This window comes from Pleurodeles waltl, chromosome 6, assembly GCF_031143425.1.
Source record: "Pleurodeles waltl isolate 20211129_DDA chromosome 6, aPleWal1.hap1.20221129, whole genome shotgun sequence".
NCBI lineage: Eukaryota > Metazoa > Chordata > Amphibia > Caudata > Salamandridae > Pleurodeles > Pleurodeles waltl.
The window spans coordinates 1,193,702,472-1,193,725,680 of NC_090445.1; the positions used below are offsets into that span (position 1 = coordinate 1,193,702,472).

At 41.6% G+C, this 23,209-nt stretch overlaps 1 protein-coding gene across 8 annotated transcripts in view; it reads left to right on the top strand.

Annotated features, from left to right (window-relative positions):
* The window catches only part of PPP3CB (protein phosphatase 3 catalytic subunit beta), an 818,129-nt gene extending 796,469 nt beyond the window's left edge, over positions 1 to 21,660 (top strand). For 4 of the 8 annotated variants that reach the window (XM_069240450.1, XM_069240445.1, XM_069240453.1 and 1 more), the window contains exons 13-14: positions 18,634 to 18,663; positions 20,143 to 21,660. In XM_069240450.1, the coding sequence (XP_069096551.1) occupies positions 18,634 to 18,663; positions 20,143 to 20,321 (209 nt within the window). In that variant the 3' untranslated portion in view covers positions 20,322 to 21,660. The remainder of the gene's footprint in view (positions 1 to 18,633; positions 18,664 to 20,142) is intronic. The other 4 variants (XM_069240451.1, XM_069240448.1, XM_069240449.1 and 1 more) reach the window with 2 other exon arrangements.
* Positions 21,661 to 23,209: the final 1,549 nt, after the last annotated feature.

Below are 23,209 nucleotides of genomic sequence, written 5' to 3' on the forward strand. Positions count from 1 at the left end.
TTTTGACACCGCATGATGTTGCAGCATGTCCTCAGTGTGAAAGAGGAGGTGAGGAAAAGGAGGGATGGAAGACAGAGGTACCAGATTTTTTAAAAACACTTTACTTTTTGATTTTTGGTTTCTCAATTACGAAAACGACCCAGGTAATATTTGTGAGAGGAGGCCTCTTTTTGCATGGTTAGCACCCACTTTTTGCCTGATGTTGATGTGTTCTAGAAATTGGTAGTGCCCAAGGCCCCTGCTAATCAGGTTCCCTGGGCCAGAGCTCTTTCCCTAAATTTGTTGTAATGCTTGGCACAATTGTATAAACTCTTAATTCTCCCGATAGGTCCCTAGTAAATGGGTACCCCAGTACCCAGGGCAAGAGACAGTAAGAGTAGACCCCTGAGGGCAGCAGCACTGATTGTGCCACCCCCAAGGGTCCTGCATCCAGATGCACCCAGCACTGCCATTGCAGGCTGAGTGTACTGGGGCAAACCTAAAAAGACAAACTCGACATGGCACGCCCTGTCCACCATACACTGCATATATTATGGGTATGGCACCCATCTGGCAGGCCTTCCAGCTCTAAGGCAGGGTGCACCATGCTATGTATGAGGGCATAGCTGCATGAGCAATATGCCCCCACTTTGTCCTTGAATAACCCAAGACATAGTGAGTGAACAGAGCAGGCAGTACTTTGCACTTGTCAAACATGAGTTTTCCAGTTACATCATGGCTTCTCTGCACCCGGGGTTGTTTGGTATCAAACAGCTCAGAATAATAAATCCAAACGAGTACCAGTATTGGATTTATCCCTAAATGTACCCAGGGGTCACCTTAGAGGTGCCCTATGCAAAAGCTAACCCTAACTGGCGTAGCTCCTGACTGGTTCCATCCAGCCTGCCACTCCAGTCGGCCAATATACAAACCTGAGGGAGAGCCATGGCTCTCTGGTTTGTAAGACAATGCCCTTCCTGGGTGGAGGAGCTAACCATGGCGGTGGGCTTCAAAGGCCTACAGCCCCTGAAACTCGAACCCCCAGGCCTGCTGCTAGCAGCAGAGGGCTTCCCCCCCCTTGTAAGCCCCCACTTTGGGTGGGAGCAAAGGCGGGAAACCAGACAAAGGGCAGGAGGAGTGGCCTCACTGAGCATGCACCACCCCTGAGGGCTTGGATGTGTAGTGGACCCTCTATCTAATTTTTCTGCATCTTGGAATGGAGGAAAATAGCCGATCAGGTTTAGGGAAGTGACCCTTCCCACAGGAAGTGGTCACTGTAGTGGATGTAGCCACCCAAGGGTAAGTGTCCATTGGACACTACCAGGTTCCCCCTAAAATGCCCACTAAAATCGGTATTTAGTGGGCTACCCTAGACCAGGAATGCAGATTGAACAGGAAGAAAGAAGACAGCACCAGAGAACCCGCCAGGATGAGAACCGATGACCTGCTGCACCAGAAGAGGCTCCAAGACCCCTGCTTGCTGCATCAGAGTCCCAACAATCGCCACTGCGGAGGAGCTGACCACTGGACCGACCTCAAAAGTCCCAGAGGACCTCCAGGCTTCACAAATAGCCTAAATCTCCCTCCTGAGTGGAGGCACCACTCAAGAAAATCAAGAAACCTGCAAAGGACCAACAAATAAGTGAGGGTCACTTCACTGAATTGCTGATATCTCCACGACCAGAAGTCACAGCTGGAGCCGACAACACACCAATGACCACCTGGATGTGACCTGTATCTGTGCCAAGGTTGATGGCACTGCGCCCTCTAGTGGCCAAGATACAGCAATAACCTGAGTACTGGTCAGCTGACATTGGAACAGTAGAAAACCAGCTCCTGCAGAGCTGAAAAAAGATCAGAAGGAATCCCCAGTCGAGGGACTTCAGAACACCCCGGACCTCCGACCAGAGTGCCCCCGTTGTCCTGTAAGCTGCCCGCAAAGAGAATCACCTCCAGCGGACTCTGTTGCGCACAACATCCAAGACCTCCAGAACACCCTGCACCAGGCTGCTCTGGGCCTTGCTTCGCAGGATCTGCTCCTTGCCCCAGGTCCCCAACCCCTTGCGACCTCAACAGCCCGAGGGAACCCAAGGCACCATCTTTAAATCTGCAAACCAGCTCCTTTTCCAAGTGGCCCGTGCCTGTGCCAATAACCTCTCCAACGCTGCTCGCACGGGAACCAGGAGCTGCCCGAGACTCTCAAGCTGGCTTAGCCTGCCTACCGACTGCTGCAACCACCCTGAAAAAGAAGAGACTGGTAACTCAACCGTGCAATTTTTAATGCATTTTTTAAAGTGACTGCCTATTGATTCTAAAGATCTTGGTCTTAAAATTTATATAAAAATCTGAAGTATTTTTATAAATTCTGGTCTCAATTTATTAATTCAGTGTGTGGTGTATGATTGGAGTTGTAAGTACAGAAAATACTTAGCACATCTCCTGGATTAGCCTAACTGCTCGACCAGCTACCTTAAAAATAGGAGCATTCAGGTGACCTAATTTTTACCTCTGGAAACCAATGTGTGGTTGCCTGAACCCTCTGCATAGTGTGCTTGCACAGAGGGCCAGCCTCTAACAATATTACACAACTGAGCAAAACTCAGAGAACATCACACATTTCATCTAAAAAAGGTGCACATTGCTTTAGTGTGAGAGGTAACAGATTGAAGGGCTTGTCAGTTTTAAAAATGGTCTTAGGGCAGGGGATAGGTGAAATGGTGTATAGGTGTATACATTAGTGAGAGCAAAAAGGAGCAAGGAAAAGGGTCTTCGAAAACAAACATTATCAGGATAGCAAAAAAACTAAATGAAAAAGCAAGGGAGGTGAGTGAACAGCCTGTATCTTTATGAAAGGCAACTGCATTCAAAAAGCACTTCTCAAACAAAAAGGCAATAAACCTACCTATGTTTCCTCCCTGCACTGACCTTCATGAAACTAATTCAAAGTAAGTATCCGGGTTGTGTTACTGTAGTGTTGGAGTTGCATTGATATAATGTGTTATTTTGTTTAGTTGTTGTGGTACTAAGTGATCTTGTCTTATGGCTATGCTTGTTTTGTCTTGATGTTTGTGTCTGTCTGTGTTCCTGATGCTAATAAGCTCATATTCCCTAAACAGCGTAATTGTGAATTATGGCTCTGGTGGAACCATGTACAGATGAAGAAGAACCTCTCTCTCTCTCTCTCTCTCTCTCTCTATATATATATATATATATATATATATATATATATATATATATATATGTGTACATATATATATATATATATATATACACTCCAGGGGGTGTGGAAATTGATAAAATATCTACTTGTCCATGTGACCGGCTGCTTCATATATCTTCTTGTCCTAAAAAAAAAAAAAAAAAGAAAAATCTACTTGTCCCTTTAGTGCCAAATAATGTGGTGACAAGTTATGGCACTAATCTCATTATATAACAGCCCTGAAACTAGCCTCTTTGAGTATGCCAGGAATAATACTAAAGTAGGGCATGAATACTAGCAATTTCCCTATTTTGGCACTTTTATGAGGATCTACATACTTAGGCTGGAGTTAGCAGTGAGCAATCGTTCAAGGGTTGGAATGCCCTTTTGAGTCTGTGCAAACCTACTAACTTGCATGTTTTAAGGGTTTTCATCAGGTCTTCCCAAATCATTTCCCACAATGAGAAAGGTTGGAAAATTACTCCTGACAAGGGTCAGAAGTAAAACTTCTTCCAGGGTTGGGAAAAAAGTGGTTAAAAGGAAAGTGAACTTCTAAACGCTCAGCATATTTACGCATGAGCAAATCTACACCTGCATATTTGCTTGTGCTAAAATACAGTTCACAAATGTTTATAAGGGGTACGATTTCCTGGTCTACTTCTCTTAAATCTTGCAAATTCATGAAATACGTAAATCTGCACTAATGCAAAAACATATACCATGGGTACCCTTTTGTGCCTTTATTTAAGAATTGGGCCCCTAATTAGGTCTGACGTTATCCAAGACCTTTTGTTTTTATTACAATTCTATTTCTCTATCCATCTATTGGCTGCCTTTGCTGTGACTGATCCTACTTGAAGAGCCCGCTTAAACTCAGAGCTTGGGTGCCCTCATGGGTGACAAGTTCCGCAATCTACAAATCCATGTTACATTACATTACAATGATTGCAATCTACTCTTTCACAAGGAGCATATCGGCACACAAAGTAGTTTTGTTCAGTGCCAGGAACTACTGTGGCAATGTGTGCTGTTTGCAACCAAAAAATGTTTTTGATTTTTGCAAATATTTGTTACAAGGGTGAGGGGACCCAGCAGGCCCCACAACAATAAAGTTTAACAAAAACCATGTCAAAACAAGACACACATTGACAAAACCAAAAGACTGACGGCCAATGTCGGACCAATTGCCTTTGCCAATGCTTGTTTATACTCCTATTTCTCAAAATCTTGTTGAAACTGGTAACATGACTTCCAATTATGAATATCTTTAGACAAAAAAATGGTGCCTAAAATTGCTCAGTAGTTTAGCTGAATGTTTTTTTTCTAGGTGCATTTTTTTGTGAACATTTTATTTTGATAGAAAAAAATCATCAATCTTGCTTTCATGCTTCTGTGAATATATGCATTTAATCAGAGAGCATTTCTGGAAGCATGATACATAGCCTCATATTTTTACATTTTGCAAACATGTATACATATCTTTTTTACTGGACCACTGTCAGTAGTGCAGTTTGAACTTACAACATGTATTTAGAACACTCACCGTAATAATTAAGGCTTTGCAATAATAAACCATAAATACAAGTTTGAACATTATTATTTATTAAAATATGGACACAAATATACCTCTACTGTAGGCAATTTCTTTCCCTGTTCTGCAATATGGTACTGTAAATTGGCTGCCAAAGTATTTATGCTGCCGGGGGCTCAGCCTACTTGTCCCAAGGACAAAATAAACCTGAAAACGTGTTGTCCTTGACCCCAAACAATATGTCCTGGGCATTGGGCTATAGGAATGCCACACCCCTGATATTCTAATAAACTACAGTTTTAAACCAAAAAACAGTGAAATTCACTAGTTATACATGCCGATCTTGGCCCCAGGGACCCTATATATATATATATATATATATATATATATATTTTCTAATAATAAGAAACTACAGTTTTAAACCAAAAAACTGTGAAATTCACTGAAATTCACTAGTTATACATGCCGCAGGGCCTGGCCTGCGGACTACACCCGAAGCGTCCCACCCCGTGCCAAGCATGGTCTTCGGCCTTGCGCAGTGGAGGTTGGCTGCACAGCCTGGCCTGCAGCTAGGTCCTGTGGCCCTCCTCCCATATTTGGGCAACCCAGAAGGGGGACCCGCAGCCCCCCTCCCAGGCTGATTTTGGCCCCTGGGACCCCATCCCCCAGGGCCAGGCCAATTCATGAAAGGGGGTGCGGCCACCCTCCCTGAGCCAATTGTGGCCCCAAGGGCCCCATCCTCCAGGGCTCAGCCAATTCAAAAAGGAAAAAGAGGAGAGGGCCACATTGCTCCGCAACCCCCAGGGCCTAGCCAGTTTTTTGAATGGGGGGGGCTCGCAGCCCCCCACCCAGGCCAATTGTGGCCTCGGGACCCCACCTCCTGAGGCCTGGCCACTTGCTCCTGCATGTCCTGGCCCCACCCAGGGTGCACTTTTGGGGTCCGCAGAGGTAGCCTCAATTTCCTGCGTGCTGGAGCAATTCTTTCATCTGTTTTTCCTCCTGCTTGATAGCGGACAGGAAAGCAGATATAAAGTCCGTGAGTGGGAGGAGGTTTACTTCTTCCGCCTGCTGTCAAAGCTCATGCCAAGTGACAGCAAACAACTATATCCCAAGGGTGGGCACCTCTGGACATAAGGAACCGGCCCTGGGGGATAGAGGTCCACAGGGCCATAAATGGCTTCAGGAGGGGGGCCACACAGCCCCCTCTTTTATTTATGCAAGTCCAGCCCCAGGGAGGTGGTGGTCTCCACGGCCAAAAATGGGCTGGGAGAGGACCACAGGAGACCCCCTCCCAGTTAGAAATTTGCCCAATTCCCAGGGAGGTGGTGGTCCCTGGGGCAAATATGACCCTAGATGAGGGGGAAGGGCACGGCCTCCCTCCCCCTTAGAAAAATTACTGTGACCATGGAGAGGTGATGGCCCCCAGGGCCCTATTGGGCTGATAAGGGGGTCTACGTGGCCCCCCCTCTTAGTTTCAGGCCTAGCCCTGGGGAGGTGGCGGTCCTCAAGGGCTGCGTCCCCAATTTAAAATTGCCCCCAGGACCTGGCTCACCAGGGGGCCGTGTTTAAACAAGTGCGAGAGACTGCACAAATCTTTTGGTAATATTTGCCAGGATTCACGGATCCTCTGTGACTTTCTCTGCACATTAAAAAAAAAAGAAAAATGCTTTTAGGCCCAGACGGGGTCCCTTGGAGACCCAACCACCAGGCATGCTACCCTACTCCCTTCTCTTTTTTTTTTTTACTTTTGTTTTGGGACTCGGCTGAGTCCGAGTTCCCAAATGGCTGCCAACACTTCCTGGCTGAAGTGTTGGCAGCCAATCGGATCTCAGCATGAGATCTGTCGGATCCACTGAGGATCTGCGTCCCTAGATATCTATATTTTACATCAAATAACAAAAAGCATGCCTTGTGGACCAGTATCTAGCTTTCTGCTAAATTTGGTGCAAAGTCGTCCAGTGGTTCAGGCTGTAGTTGTCTAAAAATCCCTATGGGATATTGCATGGGAAAAAAGCATTTTGGCCCCCCTCTTCTCCACCCCAGCTGGTCGAAGCAGCCCGAACCAATCAAAACAGCGGCTGAAGTGAGTGGCAAACTAGTTTAGAAAACTTTGTGATGATTCATCAAACGGCTTCAAAGTGATTGACAAAACAAAAAACGATTTTCCGATGGAAACTAGGTCCTAACTAGAACTACCTACTGGCGACCTCCAGTAGTTTTTTTTTATTTATATATATATATTCACTGAAAAAAACAAAGGTTACAGGGACGTTATAGTTGGGTTCTGAATTTACTCATACAAAACCATAGAAATTCAGCAGTTATAGTTAGTTCTTTCAAGTAACTATAACTTGTGCCCTTGCTCTGCACAGCTTTCTTATAAATAATTTTACTGTAAATATTGTAGTGATAATATGAAAGATGCCATGCAAGAGCTCATCAATGATCTAATATGGGGAGTAATTAGCCGTGCATGGTGAAGGTGCGAGTTATGGTTACCTGAAGGCGCGAGTTATAGTTACTTGAAAGAACTCTACCATAACTGCTAAATTTCGATGGTTTTGTACGAGTAACTTCAGAACCTAACTATAACATCCCGTTACCTTTGTTTTTTTCAGTGAATTTCTATGTTTTTTTAACATAAAATAAATTTAATTACTATACATTATTTCAACCCCCGCTGCGCACGACTCTTGGCCCTGCACAGTGGGGGTTGGTCATATGGCCTGGCCTGGCCTGCAGCCAGACCTTGCAGCCAAGCCCTTATAACCACCCATCACTGCACCACAGACTTGGCCAGAGGGCCTGTCTCTCTCAGTGGATCTCTGAGTGGGTGCATGAGTGTCTGAGTGGGCTTGAAAGTGGGTGTGTGAATCTATGAGTGGGTGCATGAATGTCTGAGTGGGTATGTGAGTGGGCACATGAGTCTGAGTGCATGCATGAGGGAATTAATTAGTGTATGAATAAGTGTGTTTTTTCTTTAAAATTTCTTCACATTTGCAAATATTTTGTGAATAATTTGTGAAAATTCGTGACTTTTCGTGACTCATAAATTCATGAATTTTGCGCACGGTGATGCAAAAATATTTTGACCCCATAATTTTTCCCTAAAACACACCTCTATCACACCCCTGGGGTCTCAAGGTACCTTCACCCTGACCCCTCTCAATTAGGATTTTTACTTCTTGGGACCATATCCCATGAAATAAAATGGCGGCCGCAATTTCGTAGTCAGGTTGCGGTCAGCCAACTGCAGCACTTCTTTCCTGAAAATTCACGATTTTTCCATGAAATATTCGCGAAGTCTCTGCAGCCAGAGCTATACACTTTTGGATTTCCCTAAATTTCTCAAAAACTACTGAATGGATTTACACCAAATAAGCGAAAGCACAGCCTGCGTACCGAAAGCTAGCTTTTTGCCAAATTTGGTGTAATTCCATCCAGCGGTTCGGGCTGTAGTCGTGCCTAAAAGTCCAATGGGAATTAACATGGGAAACTCAACTTTTTTCATCCCCCCTTCAAGGATCACCCTGAAACTTTCTGCGCACAACAAGAATCACTTTAACACTTTTTTTCGAAACTTTTGGGAAGATTCGTCAAACGGGGCCAAAGATATTGGTAAGTCAAAAAACGCTCTTTCTGTGGAAACATGGTCCTAACTTTAACTACCTAGTGGCAAGCAGCACTACGTAATACACTGCTGATAGCTTCTCACCATCGATTCCATTTGCACTGTAACTGACAATCCTGCCACTCTGCAGCAGTAAAGACCGGACTGAGCAGGACAGCTTTGTGCATTTTATTGGCAAACAGTGCACCATACCACACGTAAAGGCCAATGCATTCCGACTTACGCCTTCAACCGGACAACCCAAATTCAAACTATCCCTTGTTTAAATGGTCCTTTGTCTGTTGCACCACCCCATAGCCCGGCAATGTTAACATCACGTTTGTTCAAGCCTAACCGGCGCCTTCTTGAAAATCAGAGCATATCCGTATTACAACTCAGTGACTCATAAGTAGTAATACATTTATAAATCTCCCAAGATCCTGAAAGGCGCCTAAGCACAATCTTATTGAGAATAGCTGTTTAAAGCTGTGGCTCATGTATCTAATAATAACAATACTGTTTGGCAGTGAGTTCCTGTCCTGCACCAGGCGCCATCTTAAAGTGCAGCACATGTCAGCCAAAGCTGCAGATCTCAAACAGTTGTCTAGAAACACGTACATAAATTCTTTATTTCGAAGCCTCCATGGGTCGTCTCATAACATAGTGGTGGAATAAAGCCTCATATAAATGGCACTATGCAGCATAATGACAAATTCAACTCAAATCATAAAGTAGAAGCAATTCATTCAGATATATTTTGACATTCGCATAGGTTCATTTGATCGCTACATAAGAAATGTTAAATTGTTGTATGCTGTGCAAACCCCTTACAGTGATGAAGTGCATATATGTAGAACATCCTAAGTGCAACATCAGGTAGTCTCCTTATCAAATAACACCGAGTTTGGCATGCACGTAAACATCATTCCACATTTCATTGTTAGGTTCATTAAGATTATAAATACTGTATACATTACTCTAACAATATATATATATAAAAACACAAGTTATAGTTAAGATTGTGTTTCCATAGGAAAAACCTTTTTTTTGTTTGGCACCATTTGACAAATCTTCCTAAAACTTTCCATAAAAAATGTTCTTCCACCTCAACTCCTAACTGGAAAGTTCTAGGGTGATGTGTCAAGCAGGGACTATGAAAAAGAGAGTGGTCCCGAATTCCCGAAAGTGTTTTCCTGAGAGTGTTTTCCCAATTCATTTTTCCGTAGAAAATCTAGACACAGCTACTGCCCAAATGGCTAAACTGATCTATTCCAAATTTGGACGAAAGCTAGACCTTGTTCCAGAAGCATGCCTTTTTTAGTAATTTGGTGTAAATTTGTTCAGTAGTTTTTGAGTAATTAAGTGTAAAAAACATTGTATATTTCATGCAGCAGCGTAACCACAGAGCTGACAATATCTTACAATGAGATCTGACTGTTTGCCACCACACCAACAATGAAATGGCGACAGCCATCTTATTACTTGAGCCCTAGAGAAAAACATGAACAGTAGCTATAAGGGGGTCAGGTTAGGGGAACCCTGCACCACCACCCCCCCCCCCCCCAAGGCCTAGTGGGCATGTAGCATCCCCTCCCTGAGCCTTAGGGAGGCCCAGGGGATCCTATCTCCCGAGGCTGACATTATCCGACAGGGGAGGGGACCGCAAGACCCCCTCCCCCAGCCTGAAAAGACAGCTGGGATATCATTCAGTGGGGTCGATATTCAATAGAAGGGGAGGGGGCTTGTGGCTCCCCTCCCCATCCTCTAGATGCACCAGAGAGCCCATCCCCTGGGCCAAACGTATTTTAAAATGGGAGCGGGGCTGCAGGCCCCACTCCCAATGCCAGTATCTGTCCCGGGGACCCCATTTCCCAGGGCCCCGATCCCTGAGGTTCTACACATTGTCCCAGGAAGGCCACCCCCTAGAAACTATGGTTCCCTACTTGGGAGAGGGCAGGCACACCCTGCCCGTACTCCCCAGGCAGGAAATTGAACTTAGCTCCCACCTGGTGGAAGCATTAAAAAAAACAAGCATTTGCAATGCACTAGGGTCTCGCATTTGTTTGAGTTACAGCTATTACCAGTTGTAAACTCCCAACCAGATTTTTCTTGCCACGTTAAAAGAAACAAATAGAGCGATCGCGCTGCTACAGTTCACTCGTAATGAAACCTATCAGCAAAAGTGCAATTATGTACGTAACCCTCAAAAGTGCAATTAACTGTGTAAGAGGGTCGATGTTATGCAAAGCGCTCGACTTCTGCCAAGCGAGATCGCGTGGCGAAAATAGAGAAAAAGTAGTCCACAAACCGGACACAAAACAGCGAGCCTCGCATGTTTTCTGTACTTGGTCGCTGCGCTCGAGGAGGGCTAACCATCGGAAAAGGCATGACGTATGCGTGCCTTCCACTAATCAAAGGAAGCAGATTCTAATCGGCAAGCCCGCGAACCAATGAAAGACACTGAGGTGACGTGGACAGGGCTCCAAGCCCTTTTCTAATTCCTAAAGCATCTCGCTAGCGATATGCATGCGCAAGCGCATGCGACGCAGGCTCGACCCTAATAATATCCCTGCCAAGGCAGAAGCAAAGGAATGATGCCAGCTCTTGCCAGCACACAGTATGGTGCTGGCTGGGAGCACGCAGGGGTTGTGGGATCCTTGGAGCTCCTCTTTTGGTCCCAAATGACCCCCTACATTGTATGTGCCACCACAGAGGGAACCAGCAGGGATCCCCCACCCCCTAAGTAAAATAAAACATATGGGTGTCATGGTTGGGCACTGGGGAATTCACAAAAGTGTTTAAAAAGTAGGAGGCGCTCACTGATTATTTCCAGCTATAATGCACTGCAAGGGATAGTTATATTTTTCTTTACCTTGGTGGTGTCCCTACAAGGAGCAGGGGCTCCACCAACCATTTTTGTCATGTTGTGGGGGGTTGCAAGAAGTAAAACAGCACCCCAGCAACGTTAAAAATGTTTTTGTTTTTTTATTGTTTTTTAAAACAGTAAGTCTCCTGGGTCATTAAAACCATGACCTGAGGAGAACTTGCCATATGTTTTTTTTAAACCACTCCTACCTGGAGCTCTATGCTCTTAAGCTACAATGCAAAGTCCTTTTGTGTTTGTTTTTGTGATTGCACTTTGTAGGCTGAAAAATGTAAACTTTTTTCAGCCCTCAAAATGCAATATCAAAAACTATATTAAAATACTCATGTTTTTTTAGTTAAAACTTTAATAAACATTTTTAAAATAATCACTATTATTAAACATTGCATTGTGTGATTTACTGAAATATAAATTGGATTAAAAATATTGGTTATTTTTGGAGAATGACGATAGATCTCCTTTATATACACTGATATGCTTACCCTTTGAGATAGCAAATAGGCACACTTTTTCTGGTGCTGTGACTCTTTTGACAAGCCAGTAAGTCTGCCTGAGTGCGGCCAGGACCTGCGAGACAGACTGCATTCTGTGCATGTCTTCAACCGTGCATGTCGTGTGGCTGCTTGTCTGTGAGGGGTTGGATGCAGAGCCTGGGCTCAGGGCAGGCCCTGCAACCAACCCCACACTGCTAGAGGTTGGCTTTACATATGGTAATAACATTTTACTTTACATTGAAACAACTCTAGAAATTCACTAATAAAACTAAAGGTGATAGTGATGTTAGAGTTAGGAATTGTAATGATAGCTTCCTTTACATTTTTTAAAAACCTTTCGAAATTCTCTAACCAAAGGTTCAAGAAACATTAAGGGTAAATTAAAATGTCAGTTAAAACCACTGAAATTCACCAGTTATAGTTATGTCAAGTAACTGTAACTCATGCCTAAGCTAACTATAACTCACACCCTCACCATGCACTGCTAAATACCCCACATATTACATTACCTATGACATGTCTGTGACATCACTTATATCACTGCAACACCTGAAATGAGATCATTGATGACAAGACTGTCCACGGCTGGGGCGTAAGTTATAGTTACCTCAGAGCACCAGTTAAAGTAACTTGATAAAACTGGTGAATTTCAGTGTGTTGTTTTATATTAAACATTGTATGTTTTAACTGATAATTTTCATCTAACTAGAACTCTCCTCTAGCTTCAAAAGACCCATAGTCACCTTTTCCTTTAAGCATTGTCCTGACACAATGTATGCCATAATAGCAATTTTAATACCTTCACATCCACAAATAATTGCTTAGACATTAGTCTACATTACAAAAAAGTGTATTTATATTTCTTCGATTTTCATCACATTCATAAAAAACACAACAATACATTTATCATCTTTGTGGGGTAATATACAGTTAACAAAATTATGAGTCATTTTCTTGGTCTATACAATATATGTGTGCTCTAGATGTAATTTATGTTGTTCACTTGTATGTGTGCTATAATTTATTACGGGTGAACAGTAACAGCCCAGTTGTTTGCAGGATTTCATTGTCCCAAACCAAGTCTACGATTTTGGTAATTTTAGCAGAAATGTATAAAATAGTACCCAGTACCTCACTTAAGTTCTAAGTTACTCTGTGTCATGGAAGTCGTTTACAAAGTGCTTGGCCTGAAAGTATTTTGATTTCCAAAAAATGCAATACCTCCATTTTTTAAAATGTTTTGTTTAATAGGTTCCTCGTTAGAAAATATCTCAAACCCTCAGTTGTATTGTACCTCAAATCAATTACTTAAAGTATAACCTAGAATAAAAGGGAAATGTTGGAGTGATTATGTCAGAAGAACACTATTCTACTGTATCATTCCCTATAAATGTAAGGAAAATGGTCACTGGCTACATTAAAATGTCTTAAACATGACAATTTCATCACTGGTCAAGGGTTGTTGTTACTGAGTTCCTTTCATATTACTGGAACATTCGTCTGTGCCGTTAAGAATCAGACATGTATTTGCAGGTTGATGATGTACTTGCCTAATGAAGTCAAGGATGGCCAATTCTGATATAGATTGGTTCCCTTTTCTCCCTGCTTTGATTCAGTTAGTTTCCAAAAGTCACCCTTGCCAATTTTCTTTTAAATATAAAAAGGCTGTGCATTATCACAGGGAATTAATCTCACTAATACAAAGTCATAATGTTAATGATTAGACGAACAGTACAATATTTTTGCAAAATGTAAATTGACTGAAAGTGGCTAGTATCTGCCTGCAAAATAGTATTAAATATAATTTTTTCAGCTGCTGTTTCCACATTTCTTATTAAAAAGAAAAGCTCTGGTACACTTTTAATGTACAAAAAGACATAAACAACAGAACTGAGATCATAACCACTTTAGTGGACTACTGTCTAAAATGATTACCACAGGCGGTCAATGCTGGGTCTTGCCCTCCCTCTAACAACTTCAGGAGCAGAAATTGGCCTTAGCGGGTGAGGCCTGGTTTTCTTACTTGCACTCTTGTTATTCTGTAAATTCCCTAGCCACATAATGGCTAAACCCAAGGTAAATGACCGCGCTGCACAACCTTTGCGGCCCAATAGCATGAATATAATGCTTGAAAGGACCAAAAGGCTCCCCCTGGGGTATGTGGTGTGGGGATGCCGGGGGTATTGGCGGTGTGCACTCAAACTACTGCAGCATTGAGTCAAACTGCCCTGAAACTACCTCTGTAGCAGCTGACGCATTTACCAACAAGTGTAGCCGGGCAAGGGATTTAGATTCACATGGCCGGGCACCCTGCAAAAGCCTGAGCAACAGCCACAATAGCAATTCATGCCTAAGCCAGCTACAGGAACGGCTTTAAAGCGGAAACGGGCAGGGGTCACTTTGTTGGCGGAGGTTTTATAAGAAAAACTCAGTCCTTTAAGGGAGCATTTGGACGTTATTGAAGGCCACCTTACTGAGTTACGGTTGCCGAGGAATGTTAGTGCTGAGCGGGGTGATGGCCTAATAAATAGTGCTCCTGAGGACAGGCCCCTAAGGAGGCCTACGTCTGTATCAAATCCGGATAGCTTGGAGACACCAACCGCAACTGACATTCGCAAAAAATTTAGACTGGAACAAAAAGGGCCTGGAGTGAGGTTTTTTTTTATACTCACTCATTATGTAACCCCCTCCTGGCAGCAACAGCTGGGCCTGATGTTGTACCTTTCGCCCAGGGGATTAATTGACCTCAAGAAATGGCATCATGCACCACCATTCTTAATTTAACCTCAACCCCCCCCTGACCCTCCCCCCAGGATCCTGTCCATATGTGCTAACAATGACAGGGGTGCCCCCTCTGAGGAAAGATCAAACAGAGTCTTGGGAGCAAGCAAGAAATAAGGTTGTGCATTGGTTGGGAGTTAATAAAAGTTGTAACTATGCATCAGTGGCAGGACATTTCAATGGTCAGGAAGGTTAGCTGGCTAGGACACAGCAAAAAGGATATACCTGGCTATTGCATTGTTGTCAATTTCAGGCATTCCAAGCACTGTGAGATATATATTGGGGTGCAACAATGTGATTACTTTCAGAAGTTCAAATATTGTTGTACTTCCTCTAGGTTACTTTTATAAGCCTCCTGACTGTCTACAATGTCCTATGCTACCTACGCACATGGTGCCGACACCCGCCAGCTGGATGAGTGGAAATAGATATGCACCACTGGCAGATTTCAATTGAATTGATTGACGAAAGGCTTGCGTCAGGTGGCGTCCCCGAAATCATTTCTGGGGATAAGCAAACATGCTACTGAGAAAACCCTATTTGTCAGGTACAACTCCCTCCCATTCAGTCCATTCTGCTGTTTCGGAAAGCCCTGAGATGTCACACATTTTAGACAACTATGGTTCATCGAATAGACTTGCAGCAACAAAATGTGTGGTAGCTTTTCCCCCGGATTTGCGCATTCTGACTTGGAATGTTGCTGGGCTCCAAAACAAATTGCTCTTACCTGATTGGATAGCATTCATCACGTCATTTGATGATCTTTTATTGCAGGAAACGTGGGATGTGAATACAGTCGACATGGAGGGTTTTCAATGTATTAGTTTGCCTGCTACACCTTCTTGTGTAGGATGTTCGTCAGGAGGGTTAGTTATTGGGATTAACCTGATGTTTGGTGGTTGTGCCTCAGCGCTGCAGGCCCTGGGAAATGACTTTTTAGGTAGTCCTATTTAATGGGGCCCTGCCTCTTTGTTTTATACAATTTTAAATATCACTAATAAAAGGTTCTCCGGCCTCTTTGAACACATCTCCTCCCTTGTGGATTCCGCAGCTAATACAAATCAGCAACTCTGTGTGCTTGGAAGGTGACTTCAATGATAAATTGCCTGATCCCAAACATATCACACAGGTTAGGGGACACGGCGTGGATACGCAAGGTAAAGAGCTAGCAGCATTTATTCCCTCGGTGGATCTATGTAACTCAATGGAGATTGCGGGGCACATTAATCAGAGCCTGACAACTTTTAGGGGTAGGAACTGTCATTCAGTTATTTATTAACTTTCTTTTTATATCCTGTAACCTTGTCTGTCCAGTTGCCGCTAGTGCTACTATCAAAACTTACTTTGGGGATCATAACCCTGTGTCTCTGGAACTTGTGGTTCCCAGCCATAAGCATTTTAAAACTTTGCCTACTTTGGTTAATTTAACAACTTCCTCTGATATGCTGGAGGATGCCTGATGCCTCGGCCCTTTTGAAAAAGGTATTTGTGGCAATTATGACCTTGTTTTTGAGTGTTTAGCCAAGTCAGCTATTCCCAGCTATTTGGTCGGGTATTTCGGGGCCCTATGCTTGAAGATCATCAAGTCACTGTGCAAGCCGGTAAGTGCACCACAGTCAGCCTCCCATTGATTTGATCACAAATGTTCATCTCTAAAGTTCTGACTGTATCCAATTTGCTTGCATCGGGCCAGCACCTAAGCCACATTAGTGTCCATATAAATGGCGAGACATGGGTGACACTTCTCACAAATTTATTTCACCCCAAATTATAATATTGATCCCATGGGTCCCAGGGTAGAAGCTCTCCCCATGGTTAACACGTTTGATCTTCAGGAGGTCACTCTGGCCATTGAGCAGAGTCCAGGTGGTAAAGCCCTGGCCCCGGATGGTGGCCCCAAAGATCTTAAGTGCATTGAGGACCTATGGGCCCCTTTGCTGAATAATGTTTTTAATAGCTTTATTTGCAGCTACATTCTCTTGGCTGTGCTCTATAATCGTGCCAATTTTCAAGAAGGGGAATCGCGCCCAGCCTTATTGCTACCACCCCATATCCTTGATAGATATACGAGCCAAGATTTTTGGAAAGGTTCTTTACAATAAGTTACATGACTAGGTGTTAGATAATAACATTTTGCACGCTATTCAATATGGCTTACACACTGGCATTGGTACAACTGAACAGTGTCTGAATCTCAACCTTATTATCGGAAAATTCACTGTAGGCAAAGCGGTGGCACTTTATTTGAAGTTCCTGGACCTTTCCATGGCATTTGATTGCGTTAATAGATCCAAACTTTGGCATACTGTAGTTGATATGGGAATTGATTTGGCCATTCTTAACATCTTGATTTCGTTATATTCCAACACCAAAACAAGGGTCAGGTGGGGACAGAATGGTAATGTAACTGATGAGTTTTGTATAGGGCGGGGAGTTCACCAAGAATGCGCTCTTTCCCCCTTGCTTTTTATTCTATGTATTAATAATCTCAGTTCCCACTTTACTTTGTCGATGGCAGACATCCCAAACATTAAGAGTGCTCCTTTATGTGGACACTGCCGTCCTAATAGCGGGTACACTGAATGCCCACCGTAAACTTGTCCAGTCGTTTGGTTCCTTTATGCAAGATCTTGATTTGCAAACTAATGTGTCAAAATCTTTTCTTATGGTTTGTGGGTCTTAGTGAACAAAAATCTCTCCAATTAAACTGGGCTCCAATCTATTAACCTGCGTGAATTATTTTTCTTATTTAGGTATGAGTTTCAGTTCAGCTGTTTCTTAGGCCCCTCATATTTATAGTGCAGGACAGAACTGGCCAGGTCCACGGGCTCGCTGCTAAGCCTCCCTCGTCCTAAGGGCAGTAAGGCTCTGGAGCCTCTGCTGCAAATTTAGAAGGCCCAATGTAATCCTTGTGCTATCTATGGGGCCGGCGTGTTGGGTACCCGCGACTTTCCAGCACTGCAAAGAAAGGAAAATTGTTTTTGTAGGAAAGTGTTGGGTGTCCCTATTTCCTCGTCACACTTTGCCTGTCATAAAGGATTAGAACTCAGTTATTTGTCAGATTTGTGGCTTTCAGCGTAGCGTGTAGAGGAAGCAGCACTAACTAAAGAAATCATCACAGATTGCCTCTCGTGTGATAACGGTTTGTCCGTTCTGTGGTTGACCTATGTTAAAAATTCCTTGGTCAATATTGACATGGGTCATGTTTTCACAAATCATTTGAAATGTTAAACCAAAAAGCACGTGCAGACTCTATTATTAACCCAGCTTTTAGAAACAAGGACCAAAAAGGAATATGTGAAGCCTACAGTAGCATCCTACATGAAGGCTCCCCCCTACTAACTTTGGAACGCTGTGGGAGTTGGGAGCGTTCATTGTTGTTTTGTTTAATTTTAGAACTGACTCATGTAAATTCTTCTTATGCTTCCCTCTCTAGTTTCAACACAATCATCAGTTGAGGGTGTGCCCATGTTACAATACGTCTAAACAGACTATGATGCAATTTTAATTTTTCTGTAATTTTTACATTTTGTATACAAAGCTCTTTCTTGTACGCTTTTTAAAATCAATACATTTTAGGCAGCGTGCAGCAGTCTATTGCTTTCCCCAACAACTGACAGATGAGGCGTTGAGACAATGCGTAATCTCATTTCTCCACAAAGCTGTACGCTCAAGGGCGACCATGCTTTCTTAACTTTTGAGTTTACTTAATTTGGCTCTCAATTAACTTTATACCGTGTAGACCTCCTGATGTTCCATTTTTAGTCTTACTGTATGTACAATTTTTTTGCAGATTTATCATGTGTTTTCTATTGTCTGTATTTATTACTTGTGTAGTTTCATGGCTCCTTTTAACACCCAAATGAAGAAAAAAAGAAGAAAGAAAGATTACCATCACTGTAAACAAACATCTGAGTTTTTTTTGTAGCTTTCTGAAGTAATCTACCCAGGACTTGGCAGAGTGATATAATTTAAATCACACATTCAGATATCAGAGGTTCTGAGAGATGAATTGAGATGTCATTGTCATTTTGACTTAACATGTGCTGTATAATGCTAACAGATTAATCAATGTACTCCTGTTTCTCTGTGGGTAAACAATATCAGTTTCCTCTTTCTCATTTATTTTGCACGCTTCTGGTTCCTTCTGTGCAGCCACAGTTGAGGCAATTGAGGCTGACAAAGGTATGCCCAGATAATTTGCACTATTCACAGATTTGTATTGTTTTGGTGGATATTCAAATTTATGTTTTATGGCTATGTCTAAGTCAGCTGTTACACAGAGATGAATCCTATACTGATTTATCGTATTTAGGTATTTTTGTCTCACCTTATCTGGTTTTCTAGTTACCAGAACATGATTTTCTAGAGTGGTTAATTCTAATGTATATCTTTTCAGATTTGTTTCTGCGTGTTTGTTCACGTTTGTTTTGGTTTCTTGAATCAAAAAGCAAGTGTGTAAAATGATGCATTCATTTTATTTCCTACTTGTTCATTAAATGTTTTTAGCGACTGTCCCTTTTTAAGTGTATCAATTAACCTTTCGGTGCAAGATACATTATTTGTTATGGAAATTGTTTGGTGTATCTATATTTCTAATATGGAATTCATGTGAAGTATTAAGGCAGTGTAACAACATTTCTCATAAAAGTTTTTACAGGGATGTATGGTTTAGCCTACTTTATAAACCTCATCTTTTGATGAGAATGGAGGAGTACAGAAATTAAAATAGAACCTTTAGGTGGACAGTGGTTTGAAGCTCTGAAATGTTGTGAGCACTTTATGAAACTTCTAATGCAAGAACGCATATACACATGCATAGGGAATAGGATCCAAATCCATTTTAAGCTAACAGTGGTTTTCACTACCATCACGATTGACTGAGATGTACCTGTCAATGGAATTTGCATTTACAATTTCAGTCAAAAAGGTTTAAATACATAGTAATTAATTTGCAATGGTACTCAATTATTATGACCCTAGTTTGAGGCTATAAAGTTCATTGCAGTTGGTGCAAGTATGAAACATATGGACCGTCAAATATCTCAGAAAGAAGCACCCCAGTACATAAGGAACATCATTCATAAATAGAGCTTAGCTAACTTTTTTAACACGTCTTGCTGTAATATTTCTCAAAGGTTTCTAATTTTAATGTATTGGGTTTATAGTTGTATATACAATAGAGTGTTAAAAATAAAGATTGTGACTAATCTAAATTACTGTCTTAATTCTCAACCACAAATGCTGATGAGTTTATGGAATTGTTGCCCTTTAACACTTCTCAGCTTCTTAAATTGCCTGATGCAGAGATCTATGTTCATTCTGAGAAAAGCATATTGAAATCCTTCCAGTGTCAGTGAATTGAGTACAATTAATCTGGGTGAAGGTAACATCTAACCATGCATTAAAACAATTGCTGTCTGGGATTTATTATAGATATTTCTGGTAAGTACTACAAGTACCAACATGTAATCACTGTTTATATTACATCATTACACAACATTGTGTATTTTTTTTGTCGTCGTCAAATTGCTAAATTGTGTGTCAATATTTGCACCTTCATGAGTTGCTGTATCTGATAAATTGTTTTTAAACAACTTTTTGAACAATCTCACTCTGCTTTTTGCAATATAACTGACATGTTGCCTTTGCATTTTGCCTAAGCAATACGAGGATTCTCTCCGCAACATAAGATATGCAGTTTTGAAGAAGCAAAAGGCTTGGATAGAATTAATGAAAGGATGCCACCAAGAAAAGATGCACAACTGCAAGATGGAATTAGCTCAGACCATACTAAAAATGCAAATGAAAACATTGGAACAAACAACAATAATGTACAGTGACATCTTCCAGTTTTCCTATTCATCCTGGCAACAATTCATGCTTTTGACCCGGCTACAGTTGCAAGAGAAATTATTTTGGCCAACTAAAGCCTTCACTAGGATCTGAGAAATATAATTCACCTTCAAGAAGAACCATCATGCTTCCAAGACAACAGAAGCTGTGTAACTGATGAGTGAACACATCTTGGCATGATGTGTCTGAGAAGCATTTATAAGTGTGGCTGCTTGAGATGTATTGTTCGGCTGTTATTTTTAAGGCACATTATAGACTCACATCTCACGCTAATCATTGATAACACAACTAAGTTTACAAATAGGATTTTTCTTTAAAAGGATTGTTTTTAGCCCATGTTTAAAGATATTGCAAGAGCTAACTACTTATTCATGGACATTTTTTTTTTATAAAATGTCTCTAAAATATAGATTTGTGGTCTTAAACTATATAATCCGGAGACTTCATCAGTGTACTTTTAAATGAAAAAAGCAAAATGCCAAAAATTTAGTTGACAGTTTTTTAAGATGCTGACCTCAGGTGTAATACTTAGATGTTGCTAATTATGTACTATATGAAATGTTTCTGTTATTTTGATGCTGATCTGACAATTATTTTATGCAGAATCGGTTATTACTTGAACAGAGATCATAAATGCAACCTAAAACATTTCCCATTGAGATTTAGAAGCATAAACCATTTTTTTAAGGTTAAAACAATACATTGATTGTCATTCTAATGCAATTATATTTTACTTTGTAAATTTTATTTAAATAATTATGATTCATATCATTTCTGTAAATCATGTCGTATATTGTCTATGCACATTTTCATATTGCAGCTATTTAATGTACAGGCTTGTAATGAATAGGAACAGCATTTTAGGAGTTACTTTGATGTTATTGGTCATTTTTAAATAGTTGTGATTTATGATGTTGCTTGAATAATAAATAATTACTTGGTTATAAAGGAAAATAAAAAAATTAAGTACTTTTCATTTTCTGATATAACCTGCAAGTAATGCTGCAGCCTGTCAATAAATCTTTCAGTTAAGGCATAAAAGACCACATACATCTGTATGATAAAGGGCTGCTGGGTAAAATGAAACCCCAATTGGTACACCCCACTTTCACCTTTTTAGGGTGTATTCATTGCTGCTTAGTTGTAATAATCTGACTTGTTGTGAATTGGAATCTAATTTGAAATCTATAGTTACTCATGTCCATCAATCCTTTTGTTTGCCATAAATATCACCTTGGCTAAATGCAATATTTTATTCATGTTCTAAAGTAATCAGATACTTTACAGATGCACACAATAAAGTTTGTGCATATGTTCCCTCTGCAATGTGTGTGTGTTTGGTCCTAATATGCATATGTGGGTGACACTTGACCTTCAAACGTTTTACTAAAGTACCTTAAACAAAACAATCCCAAGAAGTGCTTTTTCTGGTCCATGATCTTGAAAGCTCACTTGATACCTCAATGAATGACTCTCTGCCATCCCTAATTTTGTTGTTAGTTAATTTTTCTAATTGTGATGATAGAAATACACACTTTACCAAATTCACTAAATATATAATTATATATCATAGAAATGTTGCAGCCTTTTAAAGTCAATATGTGCATTCTTCTTGGAGAAAACCATAGAAAATAATATTCTGCCTTATAAGTCTACAATAGATATAAAGGCTACAAAATTTGGCCATTTATATCCGCTGAATGTACAGATATCTCAGGTTTGATGCCGCACTGGTAACGTGTTTGTGATATGTTTGTATGTAAGAAAACTTGTACAACCTGTGCTGTACACTAACAAAATGTACTGTACATTTTTGCATTAAGGTATATTTTCACAGGGTAAAGAGTAGTGGGGTGTGTAATCGCACACATATAATTTTCATTTTTCTGGAGAAAACTTCATTTATACGACAAAACTTCAGCAGTACGCATCCCAAGAGTCAGTAAGCATGTATGCTTAAAGACTCCTGTGCCTGCTACCAGTCCTATATATGATATATCCTGAGATCTGCATACAGAGTTTAGGAAAATAGTGGTCTGCTGCATAAACACTGTACATTGGCTCCAACTAATGCCAGACACCGGCAAAATCACACTTTGGGTCACAGCTTCTTTAGATAAAGGACTGACCTTTGTCAGTCGTACTCTGCCCTCAGCACCGGGCTATAATTTATTTAAACATGTCAAACTCAAAGTACATGTGAATTGTCAGAACTCACCAGGGGACCAGATATTTACCTCTGGTTAAAAAGGCCATAATCAGCAGTGCTAAAAGCCTACAGAAAGGATACTGATGATGACCAGGAAGCCGGACAATTAGCAAATACAACTCAGAATTTAGATCCTGAATGGAATCAGTACATGGCTACCGTTCTGGAGATGTCACGCTGTCCGCAGTGGATTCTCCACCAAATGATATAGGTGGTTTTCACAGCTATATTGGAAGGGCATCAAAGAGTTTTTGATTTACCGGTAAAGACAAAGGAAAACTATTGTTTTCCATATGATTTCAAGGAGCCTACCAAGAAAACTGTAAAATCTGTCCTTATAATAGATTCTATTGGGGGGGAAGGTTTTAAGATTGTGAAGATACCAGTCACAACTATGTCATTCCACAACTGGATAGAAATATAAGGCATCAAATCAATCAATCAATCGTAAAGCATGCTACTCACCTGCTAGGGTCTCAAGGCACTGATGGGGGGGGGGGGGGGGCAGGAATTGCTACTGCTCGAATAGCCAGGTCTTGAGGTGTTTCCTGAAGGTCAGGAGGTCCTGGGTCTGTCGGAGGTGGACAGGGAGGTGGGAGAAGGATCTGCCACCGGCTGTAGTTCGGTGAATGCGAGGGACGGTGGCGAGGGTGAGGTTGGCGGAGC